A 22,691-nucleotide genomic window follows, 5' to 3' on the forward strand; every position below is an offset into this window, starting at 1 on the left:
ATTACTCATGACGGGATCTACCCACACCTTAAATTAAGAGGTACTTTTTCCACGATCTGAACAAGGCTCAACACTTTATGTTGCCTAATCAGGCTTATAAACACACTTACTGCCAGACAGAGACCATGCGTATGAAGTTTCAGTCTCAGAAACTAAAGTGAAAAAGCTGAAGTGAAAATGAAGGAATTATAATGGAGTTCTACAGCTCCCTCTCAGTTTTTAAAACAAAGATTTTAAAGGCAGTAAACTTACCTTTTCAATTAGAAGCTTCTTGCTCATTGAAATACATTTGTTTAACCTTTCTTTATATTTTTCAAGTAGCTTTTGTTGTTCATCTATTTGTCGTCTAAGATCACAGTTAGCCTAATAAATATATACAAAATACAAAGAAAACATATCAAGCCACTATTTTTTTAATCAGCTGTCACAGAAAATAAAGGTATCTACCTTCACATGACTAAAGTAAGAAAAGGCATAAACATATATATATATATAGGCAAAAATCTCATTTTACAGATCTATCCCAATTTGTAGGATGCCTTGCTTCCTTTTTATTGCATTTACATTTACAGCACGTAAATAATGTATTAAATCATTGTACCAGTCACTTCTCCAGTCCTCCAGTGTTAAACTGAAAGTTTAATTTTAGCTCCAGAGGCTTTATAACTGATTGCTGAAGTCATGTGAAATCCTAACATTTTTAATTTAAAAGGAAACAAAAAATTCACAATTAGGAAAGGTTCAGTTATCTGAATAGGAAGTTTAACAAGCTCCCTATGTTCCAAACACATTTAACTTAATACCTTGAAAATCACAGCAATATTATTCTGTTTAAATCTAAATGCTGTTGTGGTTTGGTGTTTTGTGTGTTTGTTTGTTTTAAAGTGTAGGTTTGTCTATTTCATACTGGTGAAGACATGCTAAAACAGCCTACATGTTATAATGTATGACTGCACAGGTTAATAGTACTTGTCCACATATAATACTAAGCAGACTATGACTTGTGAATACAGGTTTGTTTCATATTTCATACTTCTATGTATCACCTCTCCAACACTTATTTCAGGAGCAGAAGTACTAAGATTTTTTTTTCCTGAAAACAGGCCTTAGAGCACAGTATAACTCCAGTTTCTTATTAAAAGTAGTTATTTATTGCCTGTAATACTTTCTGTCACAATCACCTCCACTCTGAAACTGCCGACGGTTGTCCCACTGATAACTGCTATTCACAGTCAGAACAACAAAACCACACCTGTTCCATTAAATTATATTATGAACTTGAGGAATCAATCAACTGTGCAAATCATCATCAGCTTTCTGTGTACTTTCAGAAAGTCTATAAACGTACTTAATCATTAACAAGCCATGGCACTGAAGCAGAAAAAAAAAAGCCCCTTCTGCATTTCATTTCCTAGACTTCTTGTATTTTCAGGAAAAAAAAAAAGAAAAACTCATTTCACCTTTTAATTTAGGTAACTCCAGGTTAATTTTTAAAAACAAGGGTTATTCAAACATTTAAAACAGAGACTCACTGTTGTTCTGAATAAATATCTTTATCCCATGTCTAACACTTACCCTGAGTAAGTCATCTATACGACCTTCTTTCTTTTCCAAGTCTTGATTTTTATTACTTTCTAGTGCAGCTAATTTCAGCATTGTGAGATCAGTCTAAAAAGAACATTTTGAAATATTTATCCTTTTCTTTAACAGTTACAGAATTATTTTTCTCATGTTTGTTACGTAGAGAAATTAACTACTTTAAAACATTCAACAAGACCAGCACACCTTATTTTCATGTGTTTTTAAGTGACATGGAATGCTCTTATTCAAAACTGATTTCCCTCTTCATAAGGACAACTGTGAACAATTGGGAAAAAACACTAACAGCGTTAAAAGATTTCAGCACAAAGCATATAAAACCAGGCAAAATTTAATGTCAGCGAAGTACTTTATCTGTATTTGGTCAACAGGTGAGGTAGCCTTGTTCTGACCAACTTGTGAAAGACAGAACAGACCACGTCAGAAACAGCACAGGGTGAAAAAGTCACTTTTGGCTTTAAAAAGTCACAACAGAACTACATCTTCATAATTTTGATTCCCATCTCATTTTTCTTCTTCAATGTCATATTTTAAATGCAGTATGACAACAGCAGCTGTCACTTCAAATACTGCCTGAAAGAGCAGCCTCTCAGATCCCACAACAGCTAAAATCTTGAGCAAAAGCCTACCAGCGACATGGTCATCTAACTACTCATGAACTGCAACATTGGAAGCAGGGCAAGTGCAGAACACAAAACTAACCAGAGATTTAAATGATAAGATGCTGAACTTCGTAGAAAAACACTTTGGCAGCTTGTAAAAAGCAAAGCTTTTCAAAGCCTTCAAGAGTGTAGAAGTAGTTGAAAGACAAAGAAATAAACATATCTACATTTTTTTTCTACAGTCTGAAGTGATACAGGATAGCTCTACTCAAAAATAGTTACCTGAGTAATTTTAAAAGATAACTGCTTTGGTTGTGTGATAGGGTGGTCCCCAAAAGCTAATGAAGTAGGAGAAGGACTATTCTGTCGAACCTGGAATGCATGAAAACAAAGGATTTAAGATATAACTGTAATATTCAATTATGAACATAGCCTTGTTTACACTGCTTGGTAGGAAAATCATACAGAAAAGAGAAATAAGAAGAAACTACTTGGAGCACTGCACTGAGAGCTATCACTATGCTGTTATATATCACTTGCAGTTTAGAAACGATGCAATATATTCCCTGAGAAAACGAAGACTGTCACTTTTGGGAAACAAGATTGAAAATTTTTAGACAATACAAGACTGACATAAGGTGATGTCAGTCTTACATAGACTTTATTTTTCTGATTCTAAGCTTTCACAACTCAAATATACTGTGAGTTATTTTTGGAGTGGTTATTTCCCTTGGGAGAACCAGAAAGAGGAAGCTAGTGTAGAACAGAACGCAGATCCCATTAATGAAACTTCCCCAAACCCACTAGTTTGTGTGAATGAGACCGTTTTCAAGCCAAATTCCACAATCTGTGTTACACTCCATAGCATTAGCAAAAATAACAGGGTGCCTGAAGTTGAAAGTACATGAAGCAAAAGCTGCTGTCTACCAGCAAAGAAATCCTTTCCGTCACTGGCAGAATCTGTTTGGCCATTTAGAATCACATGTGGGTATGCTTAACACTGAAATTGTGCATATGAAGAGGACAAAAAATTAATCAGCATGATCAGTGAAAAGAATTTTAAAATTATACAGGCAAATTAGATATTAATTATTTTTAAAATTATGGTTTATCAAAACCTGAGCTTTTCAAGTCCCAAGTTGGGTGTGTATGTGTGTGTGCATGTGTCAGTTTCCTCATAAGTAACAAAAATTCTCCCCTTTTTTGTGTGAGGCTTGTGAATAGATGTCATTAGAACATTTTAATGTTCAACATTTTACATAATTACTCTGTATTTAAAAATGACGTTTTAGAAAAAAGTCCCAGAGAAAATTTTAGTTTTAATATTTTACCTCATAATTTTTTTGTTGTTGTTGTTGAAAGAATGAACTCCTTCCCAGGACTCCCTTTGAAAACTCTTCCCTAGAATAGATTCTTTTCAATTATGCTACTTTTAAACTATGAAAGTTACGTCCCACAGTCCCGAAGGTCACACACTTACAGAAGAAGGAGCGGAATGTGAATTCTGAGGAGATCGGATTGCAGGAGGTACACCTCGCACTGGACTAGAGCCGTTCCCACCTTGGTACTGTGAAGAAGATACGGTCCTTCAATTAGTCAATCTTCTTATCAAAACACATTACACATCCACTGAATGATACAGCTCATCAGTACACAGATTTTGCACATCAGACTGTATTACTAGTAGTAGACTTTGGCCATTTAAAGTGTGAAAGAAAATGGTTTTTGTATTTTAGCTCAGGCTGCACCAAGAGGAAGGGAATGACTCATGTTGGAGAAGCTCACACAGAACTGCCTCCCGCCCCATGCTGGAGCAGGGGCAGAGTGTGAGGAGTCCTCCCCCATTGAAGGGAAAGGAGCAGCGGAGCTGACGTGTGATGGACTGACCACAATCCCCATTCCCCATCCCCTGCTCTGCTCAGCGGGAGGAGGCAGAGAAATCGGGAGCAAAGCCGAGCCTGGGAAGAAGGGAGGGGAGGAGGGAAGGTGTTTTTAAGATCTGGTTTTGTCTCTCCTTGTCCTACTCCGATCTGATAGGTAACAAATTAAACTGACTTTTTCCTCAAGTTGAGTCTGTTTTGCCCGTGACCGTAACTGGTGAGTGATCCCTCCCTGTCCTTGTCTCGACCCACAAGAGGCCTTTCATTGTACTTTCTCTTCCCCATCGCATGGGCAGGGGGAGTGAGTGACTGTGTGGTGCCTAGCTGCCAGGTAACCACAACACCAATCACCAGCAAAAATTTTGCAATATCCAAAAAAGTTAAAAGTAAATTTTAACGCTAAAGTAATTTTTACACACAAAAAAATCTTACCTCAAAATAGTCACTTATCTTGTGACCACGTCCCCCAATATTCTTTCCTGAAACAAATATATTATTAGAATTGATTAAATAAATTACTTAGAGATGTGTCTTACATTTCTACCTATATAGTAATTATAGCAAAGTCTTACCACTTGTTAATTGGTTTTCTTTGATGTGCTAATATGTGATCTCCCTATGCAGATAACTAAGGGATTGGCCACAACAAAGAGATTTGCATATTCCATTCATTGAGAAATCAGAAATTAAGTCATGCTTCAATTCCTAAACGAGATCAGTGTACGTTTAGTAGTAAGCCTAGACCTCTTCTGGATAACAGGAAACTCACCTCACATCCGACAGTCCAAACCTTTATCTCTAAGTCCTTCGTCTTTTTAAGCACTATCTCCAAGTTCATTCACTTCCAAAATATCAAATTAACCAAGTCTTTTAACATGATATGCTCCAGGTAAGTTAATGTGTGCAAATGTTCAGCCCAAGGATTCCCCAAGTGCCAACAACAGTGTAGGCATGGAGGGTGACAAGTATTTCCATTCCTCCCAACCTGATTCTGAACCAGCTAACTCACAGGGTTAACCAAGGAGATAAATAGAGCAGATCGAGAGAGTAGAATTCCTTTTATCTTAATCAGTATTGAGACTTGAGAAGCACCAATGTGAATTAATCCTTCTTCAATGTGAGGACCTGATCCCTATGTGGCATTCCAGAGGCCGCACCAACAGCTTACCCAATGGCCTCAATGCTTTCTTCGACTTCGCCCTAAGGTGACTGATAAATCTGAAGACTGTATTTGTCTCTTGTATAGGTCAGACTACATGCTAGGAGACATCCTGAAAATGGACCATTATCCAAAGCTTTTTTCTTTATGTAAGTAAATTTTTGCAATAAATTAGGAGATCATTACCCATAGGTCCAAAAATGTGATTTTAGACTTTTTAGCAAAGATTTCCAATCTTTTCTATTGCTTCAGCCCTGAAGAATACTTTGTAGTCTAATATGCCTCTATACTGGCACTGCTGCATAACTCTGTGTCACTAAAAATAGAGAAACATTTGCAGCCTTTTTTGTCTCAAGACTTTTAACACAGACATATAAAGATATAATAATTCAAAGACCTAGAACTGCACACAGCTAACTCCTCCAGTTGTTACCAGTTTGGGTACCCATCACTGCTACTGCCCTCTACCCAGTACTTACCTACCCTTTAATTATGCTAGTGTTTTCTGTCTTCATGCTTAATTGTCATCTATCGCTTTATCAAATTAAAATTTGCTTTCATCCAGACAAATGAGACAGACTGCATTCCTTCTGAGTATAGAAAAATCTATTATATGTCATGATACAGAAATCTGCACTGAAGAAATACATCAAACTATTTTAGCACAGCCAATTACGAATAGATTTACACTGATTTTATCCCACTCTACAATTACTTCCATGTTCTAAACAACACTTTTCTTCCACATTTATGGATTATTTTGCGTATTACAAAGTAAAAATCCTAGGTATGCAATATAAAAGAGATGGATCTCTTGATCCTTTTTTCATTACAAGAGCAGTATTTTCTCTGATTCAACTGCACTGTACCACTCCAATAAGCTGCAGTTTCTTAGGCTAGTTCCTTGAGAATATTTCAGTGTAGACTATTCGGTTTCAGTGCTGCGAAAACAGTATTTATAAGACATTAATCATCATGTTGTCTATGGCAAAAAGTTCCTAAACTTTGTATCATCTCTAATTTCAACTCCCATTGGCAGCAGGAAGGATAGGCTACTACAACAATGGAAATAGGAAATTTCATTCACGGTCTTTGAACAAAGCAGGTCTGTGTGACGCAACATTGCAAAGAATTAATTTTAGTCAAACAACATAATTGTACTAATAGCATGTTGCATCATGAAGAATTCCAGATATGGAGCCCATCGGTATGTATCTGAAGTGACATTTCCTAGCTCAGTTAGAAACCATAAAAAAAGCTAATACAGATGTTATCATAACTATTTCCTCCCCGCCCCCGATGAATTTTTATACTATATACTCCAGAAGTCACAAGAAAGAGAGGAACAACAAAACACATGCTTTGTAAATATTAAATTGTACACTGGTCTCATCCCGATCTCCCCATTCCTCTAGCCAACTACACTGTACAATAATCTATAGAACAATAAAACTACATTTTAAAATATACCTGACAAACAAGCAATCAGTTGCTATACTCTGTAATCTCTTTTCCCCCTTACCTACTGAAAAGAAATATAAACAACAAAGATATTTTGGATGAGAAGAGCTGCTACAATTCTTAAAAAGTAAGAGTTGTATCCATGCAGCAGCACACAATTCTTATAGGTAATTACCAGCCCGGTTCAGGTTTTACTTGCCCACCTCTTCCAGTGACAAATGGATGATACATAATTTATCAAAACCCAACATTTGTCTTAGGTAAGCAAAAATGCAGAATTTTTAAGGCAAAACAGTCAAAACTTTGTGCACTGTAATTTGATTAAATACATGCAATAACTATCTAATTCATTTACATTTTAACTTACCTTGGCTGCTTTCACTCTGAGTGTCTGCTTTTCTTTTTCTTCCTCTTGAAGGTTCAGACTGTTTTTTCTCTGGAGTCTATAAAGAACAACAAAAAAACCCCGCAATCCAACAGCAGCTCTTTTTATTTTATTATTGTGAAACAGATTTAAATCCTCATTCATAAAACATAATTTCACAATTCAGCAGGGATGTAATTTCATATCTTAGTTAAAGTAGATAATATGATCTTTGGTCAATCAGATAAATACAAGCTAGAAAAGATATTTAAGAAAGTGAGAAATAATTCTCAAAAAACTTCCCAAAAGACAATTCTACACATTACTTGTTATGCAATTATACTTTTTCATCCATTCTGGCCTTTATGAACACCCAATTTGGGTTCACTTATGGCTACTTAATGAAATAAGCTGATTCCTGATGGTGTTTTCTACACATCGTCACAATATAAATACAGGTTTGGGGGCTTCAATAGGAAGCCAGTAATGTTACACATTTTTTGGAAGAGCAGAAGTCATACCAAATTAATATATACTGTAAATTTTTAGAATCTTCAGGATTAAAAAAAAAAAAAAAAGAGAGCAATTGCTCAGAATTTGAGTATCTATTCATTTGGAAAATGTTGTCATCCCCTCCCCCCTTGTATCTGTATCTCAATAAAGTCAAAGAAAAACACCAATGATAGGTGGAAAAAATACAGATATGTTAAAAATTTATTCCAGAAATATTATACATAGTTGCCTAGAAACTACAATCAGCATGCACAACACAGAACAAGAAAGGGTTCTGATCAGAAGCATCTCTAAATTATATTTGCTCTCCCTTGATCTGAAGATTCAAACCAGTTAGTCTCCCCAGTGTAAGTTAAATTCTACAGGCTGCTTTGGTTCAAGGAAAAGATACTGCAGCTGTGTGTGCATCCAGACTTCAAGCAGCCTCATAACACTAAGTGGAGAAAGCACAGAAGCCATTACATGAACTCTATTTTACAATCAAAAAAAGAAGGAAAAAAAAAATCAATGTACCCCAATATCTCTGACTAAATCTGACATCAGTGCTAAGATGCTTAATTTTTTTTATACCATCGTTTTATCATTTTACTGCATTTATCACTTTGTGCTCAAAGCATTCTTTCTCAATACAGCAAATGACATCAAAATTCAAATTTCAACCCATCACTAAAAGCATTTCAAATGTTTCAGTCCCACACGTGGATACCTTCACATGGATATCTTAAAATACAAATTTACTAAAATACAGGGTATTTTAAAATCCTTTTACAGTGCTATTGTACATGAGCAAAGCGTATAACGCAGACTCCCGGAAATGAAGTTATCTTAAGACTGTATGATTCTAAAAGCAGAAATTGTAGCTTCGAAATATTACTTTACTAATTTGCAATTACTGCCAGGTAAATAGACAACATTATCTTTCCACAAAACAAAAATGAAATTATTTAACCAAGCATTTTCATGCTGTTCTTATTTTCCATCGTTCAATTTTGCAGTTACCAGTCTCATGTAGTCAGTTTTACCTACCATATCAAGGAAAAAAGAAGTTTGAAAGCTAATTAATGACTCAACATTTAAGATTCCCACCACCAAAATCAGTTTCCAACTGCAGTGACCTATGTCTTGTATTTAAAAAACAGACATTTAAAGAGGTTTATAGTTTTCAAACTGAAACTCAAATAATTCATGAATGTCTATTTCCTTAAGCTCCTCTCATTTCTTTCAGTGTTACATTTAACTTTCCAAAGTGAGAAGTATTAGCACACTAATGAGGTTATTAATGAGGTTACTCAACAAGGTCACGTTCACCTTTTCCAAGTATAATATTCACATGGCAATGTACAGTGTACATCAATCACTAGAAAATTATCTCCAAAATTCTTTCTAATGAATGGAACCATACGAATCACAAGAAACTGATGACTAATGGGGCTGAGAAGTATCCTCCTGATAAATGAAGATTGAAGCTGCTTTCAGTCACTTCATACATACAGACAAGACTTAGATTAAAATCCCGCTATTTCATAAGCAACACAAAATAGATTTGAAGTCATCCAAAGTTAGATTGTAAAGCTATTTAAAGTTATCCACAACATAGCATATTAGCAGAGCCTCCTACATTACAGTCTTGATCCCAGTTTACCCCTCAATTTTGATGTGCTTCCCGAGTCTTCTCTTCACATTTATAGTTTTAAATCTTGGCTTTTCACATCCTCTTTTACAAAATGAACACTTCTAGGTACTATTCTTAATCAGTTTATCTCCCGAAAAAAACCACCACCAACCCTCAGATAAGTATTTGTATATATTTTATGTACAGGTAAATAGTTTCTACGATTATTTTGGAAATGGTAAAAGCCTAACTCCATAAGTTATTTTTGCAGAGAAAAAAAAATTAAAATCGTGTAATAAAATAAAAGTTTTTATTTTCTGTTTCTCAACACTTAAATCTCCACTACGCTTAATAGTAATGATTTTTTTTGTTAATGTTTTTCATATGCATACTGAATGAGTTTCCACAATTACTTTATTCTAAATCCTACCCTCTCCCCAAAGCTTTACAACTACAGCAAACAAATAGAGCAGTGCTGTTTTCCTCTGCAACACATTATAAATTCCAATTAGATCAAACCTTTAGTTACTTCTGAAGTTACGCTTATAATGAGGGTTCTGTAGCACTGGGAACCGCAGCAACTAAACAGCTACAAGCAAGCAGACCAAAACATTTAAACAACTAATCAAACTGGACAAATCAAGCCCCACACAAAGCTGTCCTTCTTTAAATAATTCATTATCTACAGAGAATAGAAAACACTAGCTATAAATAAAAGAATGCATTTCTAACCGAAACAAGGAGGAGTAATCTACTTTAATAAGGAATGGTGGGGAAGGCCAAAATACTGGAAGACTACCAGAAGCACTCTTTCACAATCTGAGTTAGGTAAATCCTAAACTGGCTACAAGTAGCTAATACATACTCAAATTAAGACTTATGTACCACAGCAACAAAGCATTTGATAAAATAAAAATAACATACATATTTAAAATAAACTGTAATACAGGTTCGATATTAAGATTGAACACCCAGCTAATGTTTATTGCACACGATGCTGAGCTGAATCCAGATTAAAGCCTGGAAACCTATGTGAAGTATCTCAATTAAAACTATTATTCAGGTAAGTTGCCCCTATTCATACATCCATCAGACAGGAAGAAAAAGACTACAGCTCTAATATCTGTAAAGTCTGCAATCCCATTTTCACAAAGTAAAAAATGAAAATTTCACACCAGAAAAACAAAAAGGGGGGGTGTGGGTGTGGGGGGTGTGCGCGTGAAACCTGCCTTGTTTTGAAAACTGCGAAAGATATGTTTTTGTTAAAGTGTCACTTAGTGATGAAAGCACAGAATCATGACATCAATGTACCATCACAATTTAATTGGAAACTGACATAAAAAAAATTTCAATGATTCTGAAGTTATGTCTACTTTTTTTTTCCTCACAAAATCTACTGAAATACAACAGTTTTCTGTCAATATCAAATGATGGCACTGCTTCCCATATGAGTAAGTATTTGTATTTCTGCACTACCATCCACAAAAGAAATTCTCTAAAAGTGTACTTTTCATAGGATTACAGCATATAAGTAACCAGATGTTAGTTTAAGAACAAAACGAAAAACTTATTAGCATATTTGGTACTACTATATAGTATTCACTATATTTTTAGTGAATACAACTGACAACTTCTGAAAATGGGTCAAGAGACTGTATTTCCTTATTCAATGTCATTAAGAATCACCTTTCAGAAAACACAGAAGAAACTGTGCTGGGACTTCAGAAAAAAACAATTTCTATTTCAGAATCCAAGTTTTAAAATTTTTTTTTATATAATAATTAATTTATAAGGTAACAATCTTGGGAACCAACTAAACTCACTTGCTGGTCAGCCCACTATAAAGCAAACATCAGACACTGTCTCGTAGTGACCAGGTGAATGAACAATTAGGCACCAAAATAAAGCTTTAACATGTGAAAATAACGTTGAACGCACATTCCAAACAACTCTCCCTCTGGCATGGACCATACACCAAGACAGTTCTAGTCTGGGCTAGAAATACGCTCTTGCTTACAATGGGTATAATCTTACCACTGAACTCTATGATGTGCACAGGCAAAACTGTCAGAGGGACTCATCGACCCCAAAATAGGTAAACTGTAAGAGCTGCATATGTGCAACTAAGTCAGTGATGGTCACTAATTGGAAAATCAGCTACTACAGGGAAGTCTGCGTGCTTTACATTGAAACTTAGTAAGAATATGAGTCCTTCTGAGAATTAAGAATTGATACTACCTAAGAAATACAGTGACATCTGCAGATGACACCTACTGTCTGACCTTTGAGTAAATCCATATTTTTAAAGGAAACATAGAAAACTGATGCAGCCAAAGACTAGTCAAAGTATATCTGTGCTGATGAAAACATTATTACTTTTTAAACAAAAGACAGCAAACTGTTCAAACATTTTCAGCTCCAAAAGCTGTATGAATCCTTACACCATGACTACACAGATAATAAAGAACCAGAAACAGCTAGTTTCATTACCAAAAATCTAAAGAAACTTTTATGATGTCATCTCGTTTTCCAAAAGATGCTATCTTTTAGTAGTGTATGCTTTTTCCTATCTAGATGGGTTATTTTGCATTTTACTTTAAAAGCTTCTATAGAAAATCAAGCATCGGTGGAATATAAAATTAGGACTTGTTAGCATTAAAATATTGAATTAATAATGAATCTGGCCCATACACTTACCTCTGATTCTTTATCACTTAAAGATCCCAAGCTTCCGAAACTGTGATTTGAACTTTCGTTATTTGTTGAGGCCTACCAAGACAAATAAAACACTAAACATTGTATACAGATTTATAAACCAGCTAATCCACTTATCACCCACAGTTATAACAAGTAACAGTAATAAAATTCCATGATGGCAAGGAAAAATTAACTATAGAGCAGTTGTGACTTGCAAGAGGGATAAGAAGTTTAATAGGTGGATGTCTTGACAGGGCACAGTAAATTCTGTATTTTGATTGTTTTTAAGCCAAGTAAAACTCTAGAACATTCAAAAATATCTCAGTCTTATTTGGGAAATGCAAAACACCTAATGAAAACCCCTACCAAACGATTCCATAGAATGGGCTAAGAAGCCAATACTGCTGTAAGTGCTAGAGACTACAAAAAAATTTCATTCTTCAAAGAAAAAGAGGGTTTAATTTTCTCCACGACAAATATTAGGCTATTGCAGAGATTTTCCTAAAATCTATTCAGTGACAGAAAATTACAACCTACTGACAGTATTATTCTACATTCTTAAAACAAACCATTTTCCCCAAAGTAAAAAGTTTAGACTAATAAGAAAAAAAAAAAAGATAAAAATTGTGAAATAGTCTCAAGTTACAACATTTATTTAGAATTTTTCTAAGGCTGATTTATTCAGCTATCTTTTGAACACAGAATGGCAACAAGGACATTTTATTGAAAAAACCTGTTCCACATTCACATAAGAGAAAATTCCAACATCAGTTGAGCTTCTTTTTATTAAAAGAAAAAATCTTATACTGCTGGATTATTCTCTTCCCTATAGGAAGGAAGAACAAATACTCTGAAGTGAAACAACAACTAGTTCCAAGCAAACACTGTTTGCTTCAAAGCATTAAATTCCAGCACTGCCTCAGTTTGCAGGACAACACTAATCTGTGACATCTGAGTATCAAGATCATCTCTGAATTAAACTTTCTGGAGAAATGTGAACTAAACCCACAAAATTTCTATGTGGGTCCCCCCAGGCGGTCTCTAGTATGACAATGCCTTAATGTAATTCTTCCTTGTGAGGTCTCAGTTTCTGGTTAATGGAGTCAGCTAAGACAATAATCTCAGTAACCTATTTCCAAATTTCCATATTTCCACCCCTGCTTGCTGAAAAAGCTTGAAGATTATGGGCTTTCCTCACACCACACACCCCCCAACAATTCCAAAACTCTTCAGTAGGTAAGGGTAGGCTTTCAAAATAGCAGTCCCAATAAATAAGAGTCCATCTCAGTTTAATTATTAGAAGAATAATGACCTAGAATGTTTCAAAAAATAACCAGTAAGTGTGGCTGCAACCTCTGTATTGTGTTGCTAGGTTAGGAAAATGAGAATCTGGTACATGTTGATTTGGGTATGTATAAGAAGAGGAAGTTTTCTCATTTTTGCCTTCATACATCACATTTTCCCAGTTTCCTCTGTACATCAGATCAAAATGGTTTTAACATTATTTTTATTAAAAAAATCAGGTAAGTCTCTCTCAACAACCCCCAAAAAGACGAAAGATTACATTAAAAAAAAAAAAAGCCATGACACTTCATGTTGTCTGCTTGGATACACTGAACGGTCTGAAATAAATATAAATAAAACAGATATAACTGCCATCTTACTGATGGTGGGATAAATCACAGGACTAGACATCGGTATGCCCCTCTACCTCCCTACCTCTCAAACCCAAACAAAAAGTAACCAGGAAAAGGAGGAGATATTGCACTGAATACTGAAGGTAATTTATTGAATATTCCTGGTCAAAGGTAAGAACAACAGTGTCTTAGATGAGATTTGCATAAATCAGAAGACAGCAGTAGTAACACATCCTGCAAACAATTATCAAAGCAGTTGGGAGTATTTATCAAAAAAATCACTTTATCCAGCTAGCCATTTGGAAACCAACTGCATGAGATACAATTATGTGTTCAAACAGATCTTGGAATGAATCAGGGACAAGAAATATATGTTTTACATAAGAGTGAAAAAGGAAATCAGCTGTTTTTGTTTGGGTTTATGCTTTGTTTTGTTTTCCTAGCTAATTTGGATGAACAAGCTTAGAACCTTGAAGTGGAATGTAATTTGGGTAAAAGCGACATCAACTGAACAGACAACAAAAAAGCACTACAACAGATTTATAGAAATGATAAGCAGCAACTCAGAGGGGATCAAAATTTAAAGAAAAGGAACCCTAAGAAACTTGATAATTACTTAGAAACAAGAAAAAAGTAGCTACACACGTAGCTCTGAGGAGGAAAAATTTCCAATGAGGCAAGGGACCAACACAGCTGTATCAAAAACTAATAGAAGAGTTTATAAATACACTAGAAGTTAAATGAGGTTAAAAGAAGGTACAGATCTAGGCATGAAAAAGAAAAAATACTCATTTGAATTATAAGCAATTACCTGAGCAATTATAAGTAGCTAATAAATTAGGGGAGTAAGTAGTACTAGAGAAGCCAAGGCAAAACCAAAGATGGGCCAGAATTACTGGGGTTGTCTCTATCTAATTTTAAACATAAGATATATATTTTCGTATACATTTTTGCAGTCCTAATTAGAAGACGATGAAATAAGAAAACAACAGTGCAACAACCACACTGTGTCAATCCAAAGTGATTCCTTCCCCTGACCAATTAACTCACTTCTTGGTTAAGATGGTTGCAACAGAAGTGATACGTCACCTTTTTTACAGCTTTGTGACAGTTACCTTCCTATCACTCACAAAAACAATAAAGAAGATACGATGCAATATCACAAAGCACTAATTTCAATTCTCTATAGTTTGTTAGCAGTCACCAATGCGTCACACGTCTCCAGAAATTTCATCACCTGCTATCAGACAGTATTTTGTTCTGTAATCTAGACTGGTAATTAAAATGTGGATTAGGAAGCGAAAAGTATTAACCAAGTTTGTGGAAAATACTTGAAATATGAGGGCACTGCAAACACTTTGGAAACAGAATTCACAAGTATTTTGGTCATGGAGGAAATGTGCCCAAAAATTAGCATTATATCCGTTTAACATCAGTTTATTAAGTGCTACGCTTGGTGACAAACATTTGAATGCACAAATACAAAAATGGAGTACCTCTGGCTAGGCAACAGTATCGCAGAGATCAGTCTTGGAAGCTGAAGCTACTAGCCTGAACAGAATTTGTAAGAAAGCAAATGTATTTGCAGATTTATCAACTTAAGGATAATATATGACATATGGAAGGAAATTAAGCCCTGCCGTTCAATGTTCACATATTTTTTCCCCTCAAGTGTTGCATCCTGGTTTAGATAATAACAGAGTGCAGAAAGTCTACAATGGAAGCAGGTAAAATTGATAAGTGAAAAATTGAAAAAATTTGGCTTTTTTAATCTAGATATAGTAATCATGAAACAAGTTTAATCTTAAAAACAGAGGTCACACCAGACTCCCTGTGTCTATTTCAAGACAAACTGTAAGTAGTTGGCCATCTGCAGAAGGGACAAATCCACTTAAATGCTGGGAAATACTTCCATCTCTGATCACATGTGTAAAACCACAAGAGTCTTTATAAGCCCATTCTTTTGTGTTTTCAAGAACAATTCAACGTCCATGTCACAGACAGGTTCAGGATGAACAATCCTATCTCAACGCAAAATAACAGACTAACAACGATTTTCCAGAGAGCCGCTTCCAACCCAGTACATTTGCAAGCAAATCACATGGGCAGTATACAAGTGAGACAGAGTGAGATAAATTAGTATTTCAAAGGTGGTAGATCTGGATGACTGCTCTTAGAACTTACTTTAGCTCCAACACTGCAACTTCCAGTACTCCCAGTGCTTCCACTTACTACTCCTGTAAATCTTGCCTCTAACAATTCTTGTCTTCTTGGGTCCAGGCTATGAAGCTCATCCATCGCTCCTAAAAAAGATAAATTCATTAATTATACTCCCTAATATGTGCAGCGTAGTATTTTACAAACAAGCCAAACATACCACTGGCCTATGCAAAGAAAGGATTTATACCCTCAATTTGACAATGATTCATAATCTGTTACCTAATAACAAATGCACTCAACAAATTCCAGAAATTTTGGGGAAAGCTCTCTGTATCTGAATAGCCTTGTCAATTTTTGTGAAAACTAGAACTTGCTAGAGGCGTGTAAGAGACACGGAGTCTGCAGCATGCAATACGCCAACCAGGCAATTATTTATAGATTTATAGAAACTAGCTGACAGAAGCAAAATACTTTCCAGCATAAAACCTCCCTATTCTGCAATCCGCTTGGTTTCCATCTTACTTGTTTAGGCTACGAACGTATCAATGTCCGAGACAGAGAAGTAAGAATCATAGGAAAAAAAGGAAAATCAGAAGGTAGATCATAGTCCCCAAGATGTGCAAGGGAAGGGCAGAGAAGCAAGGAGCAGGATCAGCAGTAGGAAAGGAGCCCAGAGTAAGAGAGACCCTTGCACCGGTGGTGCCTCCAACAGAGCCCTGCTAAACAGGGTAAAGCACTGCTGCTGGCATAGGCAGGGAAAGTAAGGTGGAAGGAAATGGAGGAACAAAAGGAGTTTCTGATGAGCTCAGCCTACATGAGTGGGCTGCAACATGATGTGCAGCTTTCTAATTTGTATTTAAATCACTTACGGCTGTTTAATGAGTTTGAAAGATGATCTAGACAACCAGCCTTCCGTATTTACACAAACTGGGTTCTTTGTTTTTATCTTTTTCACTACTTGAGCATTCAGTTTATCTTCAGTTGGAAACATTTCAGTTGCTTTATTTTAAATAGTAAGATATTTAATGCCAAAGTCTTTATGCACTATTTTAACAGCATATCCCTCAAGTATCATATAAAATGATATAGCCTCATTTTTTTAAACTAAGACACAACTTACCACGTTTGTGCTTTTCAATCCCACAAGACAACAGAGCAGTCCAGAAGGGACTGCAAGTAATAAACTACGCATATTCAAATGGTGAAATGAAAAAACGCTTTTGCAATTCCCTGTTCATGAAAACTAGTTTGCAAAGTTTAGGCACTCCTATTAACTTCTACACACCAGCTAAGCATCCTGACAACCAAGGCATCAGTGTAGCTTTCCTCACCATTAGTAAGACACGAGACACACTATTATATGGCTCTTGGGTATCTCACGAGCCTTTAACATTCAAGAACTAGACAGAAATTTTCGTACCGCACAGTTTGGCCACTGTTGGCCATGCAGCTAACCCTCCTGGTAAAGAAAGCACTGTTTCTGCTATTTGGCTAATTCAAGCTGCCCTTGTTCCTGTGGGAAGGCAAATGATGGCAAGTGTGGTGTCAGTGCTCCTCTACCACAGAGCCCGATACCCAGACCTCCTCTGACGGAAAAAAACCCAACACCATAAGAAAAATGGTTGTGAAGAAGACATTTGGGAAATGTGGTGTTGGCAGAGCCTTCTTCTGAAAAAATCAAGTTGCAAGAAGCGGGTGAGGATACCACATTTTGTTTCTGGAGGGGTGAGTTTACCCAAACACAACCACATACGGAGCTGGAGGTCTCTTTTCCAGCAACACAGGGGAATTACCCAGTCTGAAACTGCAGCTGGCTTATTATCAGCAGTTGTACTTCCCTAGTAAAAATTCCTTCAATTTCTACGTATTTTGGATTGTAAGCTCTCCAGGGTAAAGACTCTTTTACCACATGTATGCACAGTGCAGAACAATCAGAAATCCTCTTTAAACTCTTGCTTCCTAAAATACGATCATGTACTGCTTCCAAGAGTTTCAGAAAGAAATTGTACACTTCTACGCACAAAAAAAAATTTAGATTTACACATTGTTCAATAAGGCTTTAAAAAAAAAAACCAAACAACAACAACAACAAAAAAAACACCACAAACCAAAAAGAACAGATGTGTACAGCATACCTTTGCTAGCATAGATGCAATCTATACCTTAGTGGGAAAGTATTGCTCTGGAAGAACCCAAGAAACTAATCACGTCAGATTCATCAGGCGAGTTTAAATGATTGTTTTGCTTCCTAACAGTGAAAGTGTATGCCACTCTGAAATAACCAATTTTAGTTTACCAAAGTAGCCCTTTTAATAAAGCAGAACTAGCAATATTTTAATTTATTCACCTACTTGACAGTCACTGCTCACAAAGTTCAGAGCTTATTTAAAATCACTGACATAATTCTAGCAATTACAAACCACATGTATATTACAGAAACAGATACGACCATATCCTGTATTGTTTATTTTATGAAATATGGGCAAGCAATGATCACTGGGGATAGCTAAGGCTCATTCAAAGAGCTGCAGGGTAAAATTGCTACTGCAGCACAGTATCTAGACACTAATGCACTAAATAGATCAGCATCCCTGGGTTACCTTAACAGTCACAATGGCAATTTAGCAGGTACAGGAGCAGTCCACAGTACAGATGAAATCCAGCCCCTCATTTTTTTTTCTGCTCAGGTTTTAGAGCCTAGACATGCTAATGAATACACTGTATTCTCTTCATTATTTCTGCTGGAGTGTTTTTTTGTTATTGTGTTTGGGGTTTTTAGTTTGGTTTTGTTATTGTTGTTAAATATCCAGAACTAAAAAGCAACACACAATCAACACATACACTGTCTGCCATCCTTGTGATCCGAAGGACAAGACAGAAAAGCTGGATTCAAACTTTCTTTCAACACAGAGCAAATCCTAGGAAGAGCTATTAAACTGCCTTCCTCATTCACGAAGTAATTTAAAATACACCATTCACTCCCAGACACACAGCTGTTTTTTCCAGAACACGCAGTTCTGTACAATCCTTCAGTTCTCAGAACAAGTTACCTACTTTTAAAGGTTGTGAAACCTTTAAGGCACTTCATGTTAGGCACAAAAATTATTTTTTTTTAAACACCAGACTTTATAAATTCTCCTGCTCACAGACCACCTTGCTGCTCACAGGATCAACATAACTTAAGAGTTTTGAAAATATGCCCAGACTTCTTACTTGAACTAACCTCATTCCTACCCCTGAAAGCCAGCTCACTAACCCAAAGGACACATGATCATGTTACACTAGTGCTTACAGCATATTTACAGTAACATCAAATGAAAAATTGGCATTGCAACAGCCCACTGCCATCCAAACTTCTATCTTCCAAAGAGAACACCTGAAGGATTACCAGAAACTCACAGAAGAGCCCTAAAAATCTACTTTATTTCTTGTAATCACTACAGATTTTGGACTGCTGCTTCTAGTAATTTTTTTAAAAAGTTACCAACGCTACCTAGCTCTTGTATTTTTTTGGGGAGTGGTGGTATCTTCCACATTAATTTATCTTTCAGAACCACATACAGCCTCTCCTCTAAAAACTAATACAAAATACTGATTTCTTGTTCTGAAAAAGACACTTTTTGCAATAATGCTTTTGAAAAGAACTCCAAAATCCTCTGAGAATTTGTTAAGCAATGGGTTATGTCAAAATTCAAAGTTATAAATTCAGAGAAGCAGTTTATGGGCTTTTTCATGCCATTCTGTAAAATCAATTATACCATATTCTACCGTAGCAAAACAGAGATGTAAGGAATCAGGGGAGTCTCCATGGTAGTTTGAATTTTTCAGAACAGGTGAAGTCCAAATACACCTGCACCCAAAGGCCCACACCTCCAAATACAAAAATACTTGTGAAAGATCCAGTTATTTAACTAAATACTTGTTCATACCTCAGTAAAATTGACATTTTCAGAGAAAAAGTTAGGCAGAGAGTTGCACCTGCAAGTCTTCACCTCCTAAAACTGGATTTTTTGGGATATACAAATACAATGATCGCTATCTCAAACACTGCTAAACTACAGAGCAGCGTTGCAGACCCAAACACAAAGGCCTGACAGATCAGACATGTTTTTCTTTTCCACTAAATATGGAATCAAGCTCCAAGACTCAATCTTTATCTTCAACTCTCTTATTACCCTGAATAGACTCTTGTTATCTGGCAATCAATTACAGCTTCAAGATGAAGAAAGATCAACAGTTTCACACATTGTCAGCTTTCTACAATGAAGATAAAGTTCATTATGCAGAAGCCAGATTCTTCTTAGAACAACCACCCAGATTAGATTGGGGCCCCCTTCTCCTGAATTAAAGACCAGCACAAACCACCTTTCACTTAAATGAAAGGCATACTGGCTTGGTCTGGTTTCTTTAACAGACTTATATGCATATAGCTTTTAATACCAAAGCAAAATACTTCAACACAGAGACCTATCTGTTGAAAAGAAGACAGTTCAACAATAGCCCAAATGTAAATTGAATTTCCCAATGTGCTCCTAGTAGGCACTCAGATTTTATGGTAACACACATGGTATGAGAATCATGTCCAACATAATTTTAGGAACACTTAGCATTAACACTAATATTACTACCACACAGCCTCTTCACTGACAGTAGCATCCTTTAGACTAGTATCTGCTAAAAGGGTAAGGGGTGGGAAAAGAAGAGGGGGGAGACAAAAGGCAAAAAAAGCAGCCTGGAAAGTAGCTCCAGCCCCACCCCCCCCTTAAAGAAAAGTCCTGTAAAGGTATCAAACAATCTTTGAAGTTATGAACACCAGTACTCTAAGACTCTAATCATTCCAAGTACAGGAAGCACTGTTTAACAGCACTGCAATACAACCCCTAAAGTCCTAAAGTAACAAGTTTTTTTCAATTTGGAATATCCTAAATATGCATTTATCCCATTATGCTGATGCTCTAATAATTTTGCTTCATAACAACTGAGTATGACAGCTCTAGAATACAGGTGTAGCAGCAGATAAAAGGAAAGCTTTAAAGTATCAAATGCAAAACACACTACAGAAAATTACTAAAAATACGGATTTTAAAATTCTTAAGCAGTCTCCTAACAAAAAAGCCCGGACAACTTCTTTTCTTTCACCAACATGAAGATGCATCTTGTCTCCGGATCCATGTGTGTTTCTTTTTATGTGAGATACTCTCTTGTCTCATTTGCAAAAAAAAAATAATAATAAATAAAAGGGGGGGACGGGGAAAAAACCCACCACACCACCCAAAAACCCACTCCCAAAACCAAACCAGCCAAACCATGCACTCATGCACTCAAATTCAATCTTCTTTCTTTCTTTCTGAAACTCGAATTTCGTTATTGCAGAACCAACCAGAAAGGACTTTTTCATTCTCCAGGAAAATAAGGTAATAAAGCTAACATTTCTGCCTCCAGGAAAACAGAACTATTTGGTAACAAACTATTTTGTAGTTAGGTAAACACTAGCAAGTCATCGTCATGTTGACCAAGGATTCTTCCTATTAATAGTAAAACTTTCTATTTATTACAGCTTATACTTTACATATGCTTCAGTACCTTATAAAGCCAATGGGGAATAAAGTAACCCAGAAGAAGCTGTCAGTGAAGGAACATGCAGAGCTCTAAAACACAAGTCTAATCAAGTGAAAAAGCATAGCAAACAAAATCACAGTAAAGCATCAAACTGTTTGGAGTGAATGCAAATTTCCTCATTTTTAAATCAGAAAAAATGACACCTGTTATATTTAATATAGAACATTTGGGCTGTGAGATTGAGAAATGAATCAAAACACAAAGTTGACCTGTACTGCTAAACCATGTCTTGATCTTCCACAGCATGTTTTGAGGAATCACAGAAAACAGAATTGGAAACAGCCTTGAAAACTACTAATGTGCTAACAAAACAAGTTGGGATGCTAGTATGATGGCATAAAGCCAGGCAGCAGTGATTTGAGAAGAGTTCAGTTCCAAGAGAACAGCAAAAACACAGCCCACCCTTAGCAGAAGGCTTTGAAATGCATCACCATCCGACGTGAGTGACAAACCTCAGGCCACAGTCATGCAGTACTGGGGCCTCAAAAGTCAAGAAGATCCTGCTCAACCTAAATCAGCCGTTAACAGGGCAGACAGCAGCAAGATACAATCTCTGAGATTTAAACTAAAACAAACAAACAAAAAATCCCCAAACTGTATTTACCTCCTAAAAACAGCTGCGTAACCAAAACCTAGAGGACAGGTTACCAAGGCCCCCAGCGTTTCAGCTCTTTCAAAATACTTAACAGAATAACAACTGCTACAGATTACCCATGACAACGTTTAACCTGGAAATTTAGAAATGCTTACAATCACTGACACTCCAAGAAAGAGGATTAACTTCTTTTACAGAGGACTGTGTAGCTACTGTAACCTCCAAACAACAGGGGACATGAAAAAGTTCAGGGTACTACATTTGAGCTGAAAACCTTCACTGTAGCTGAAGTCAAACAGCAGCAGCAATAGAAAAGGGGAAAAATACATCCTGATGTTCAAGGGAAACTAACTGAAAAGATCTTAAGTGGTAAGAAACTCCCAATGAGAGACAGAGAGATCTAAGCCCAGTCAGGAAAGAACAGAATCCATTTAATTAATAAGAGTAATTTTAAATGTGCAGTGAAAATACAACGTGTCTCAGTCCCTGAGCCAGGAACACTGACGCATATAACACAAAGAAGTATAAAAACAGTATTTCTCACTGAAGTTATCTTTTAGGCACTTCTATTCCCTAACAAATACATCCCCTACCACTGCCAAGGTTCCACAGGTGAACTTAAAAATGCTTTTCTTAATAATCCAAAGAGAATTTCTATTCCACACTTAAAATGTGAAAGACTTGTGTCCGAAAGAACAGGCAGAGGGATGCAGGCAAGCGAGAGGTGACTACTGCTTACGGGAGGCTGGGGGGTGAAAGAAAGTAAGGAAAAAACTGGATAATTAGTAGGCAG

The 22,691-nt window shown here is 36.2% G+C and overlaps 1 protein-coding gene across 2 annotated transcripts in view; it reads right to left on the reverse strand.

The window, feature by feature from the left end:
* The window catches only part of TLK1 (tousled-like kinase 1), a 42,382-nt gene extending 26,560 nt beyond the window's left edge, over nt 1-15,822 (reverse strand). The window contains exons 1-8 of one of the 2 annotated variants that reach the window (XM_010151697.1): nt 15,709-15,822; nt 11,888-11,959; nt 7,069-7,144; nt 4,514-4,560; nt 3,682-3,768; nt 2,484-2,573; nt 1,576-1,668; nt 253-363 (exon numbers count right to left, since the gene is read on the reverse strand). In XM_010151697.1, coding sequence (XP_010149999.1) covers nt 253-363; nt 1,576-1,668; nt 2,484-2,573; nt 3,682-3,768; nt 4,514-4,560; nt 7,069-7,144; nt 11,888-11,959; nt 15,709-15,822 — 690 coding nt within the window. Of the gene's footprint in view, nt 1-252; nt 364-1,575; nt 1,669-2,483; nt 2,574-3,675; nt 3,769-4,513; nt 4,561-7,068; nt 7,145-11,887; nt 11,960-15,708 lie in introns of both variants that reach the window. The other variant, XM_010151695.1, reaches the window with a different exon arrangement.
* Nucleotides 15,823-22,691: the final 6,869 nt, after the last annotated feature.

This window comes from Eurypyga helias, unplaced genomic scaffold (genome assembly GCF_000690775.1).
Source record: "Eurypyga helias isolate BGI_N326 unplaced genomic scaffold, ASM69077v1 scaffold1945, whole genome shotgun sequence".
In the NCBI taxonomy this organism is placed as follows: domain Eukaryota; kingdom Metazoa; phylum Chordata; class Aves; order Eurypygiformes; family Eurypygidae; genus Eurypyga; species Eurypyga helias.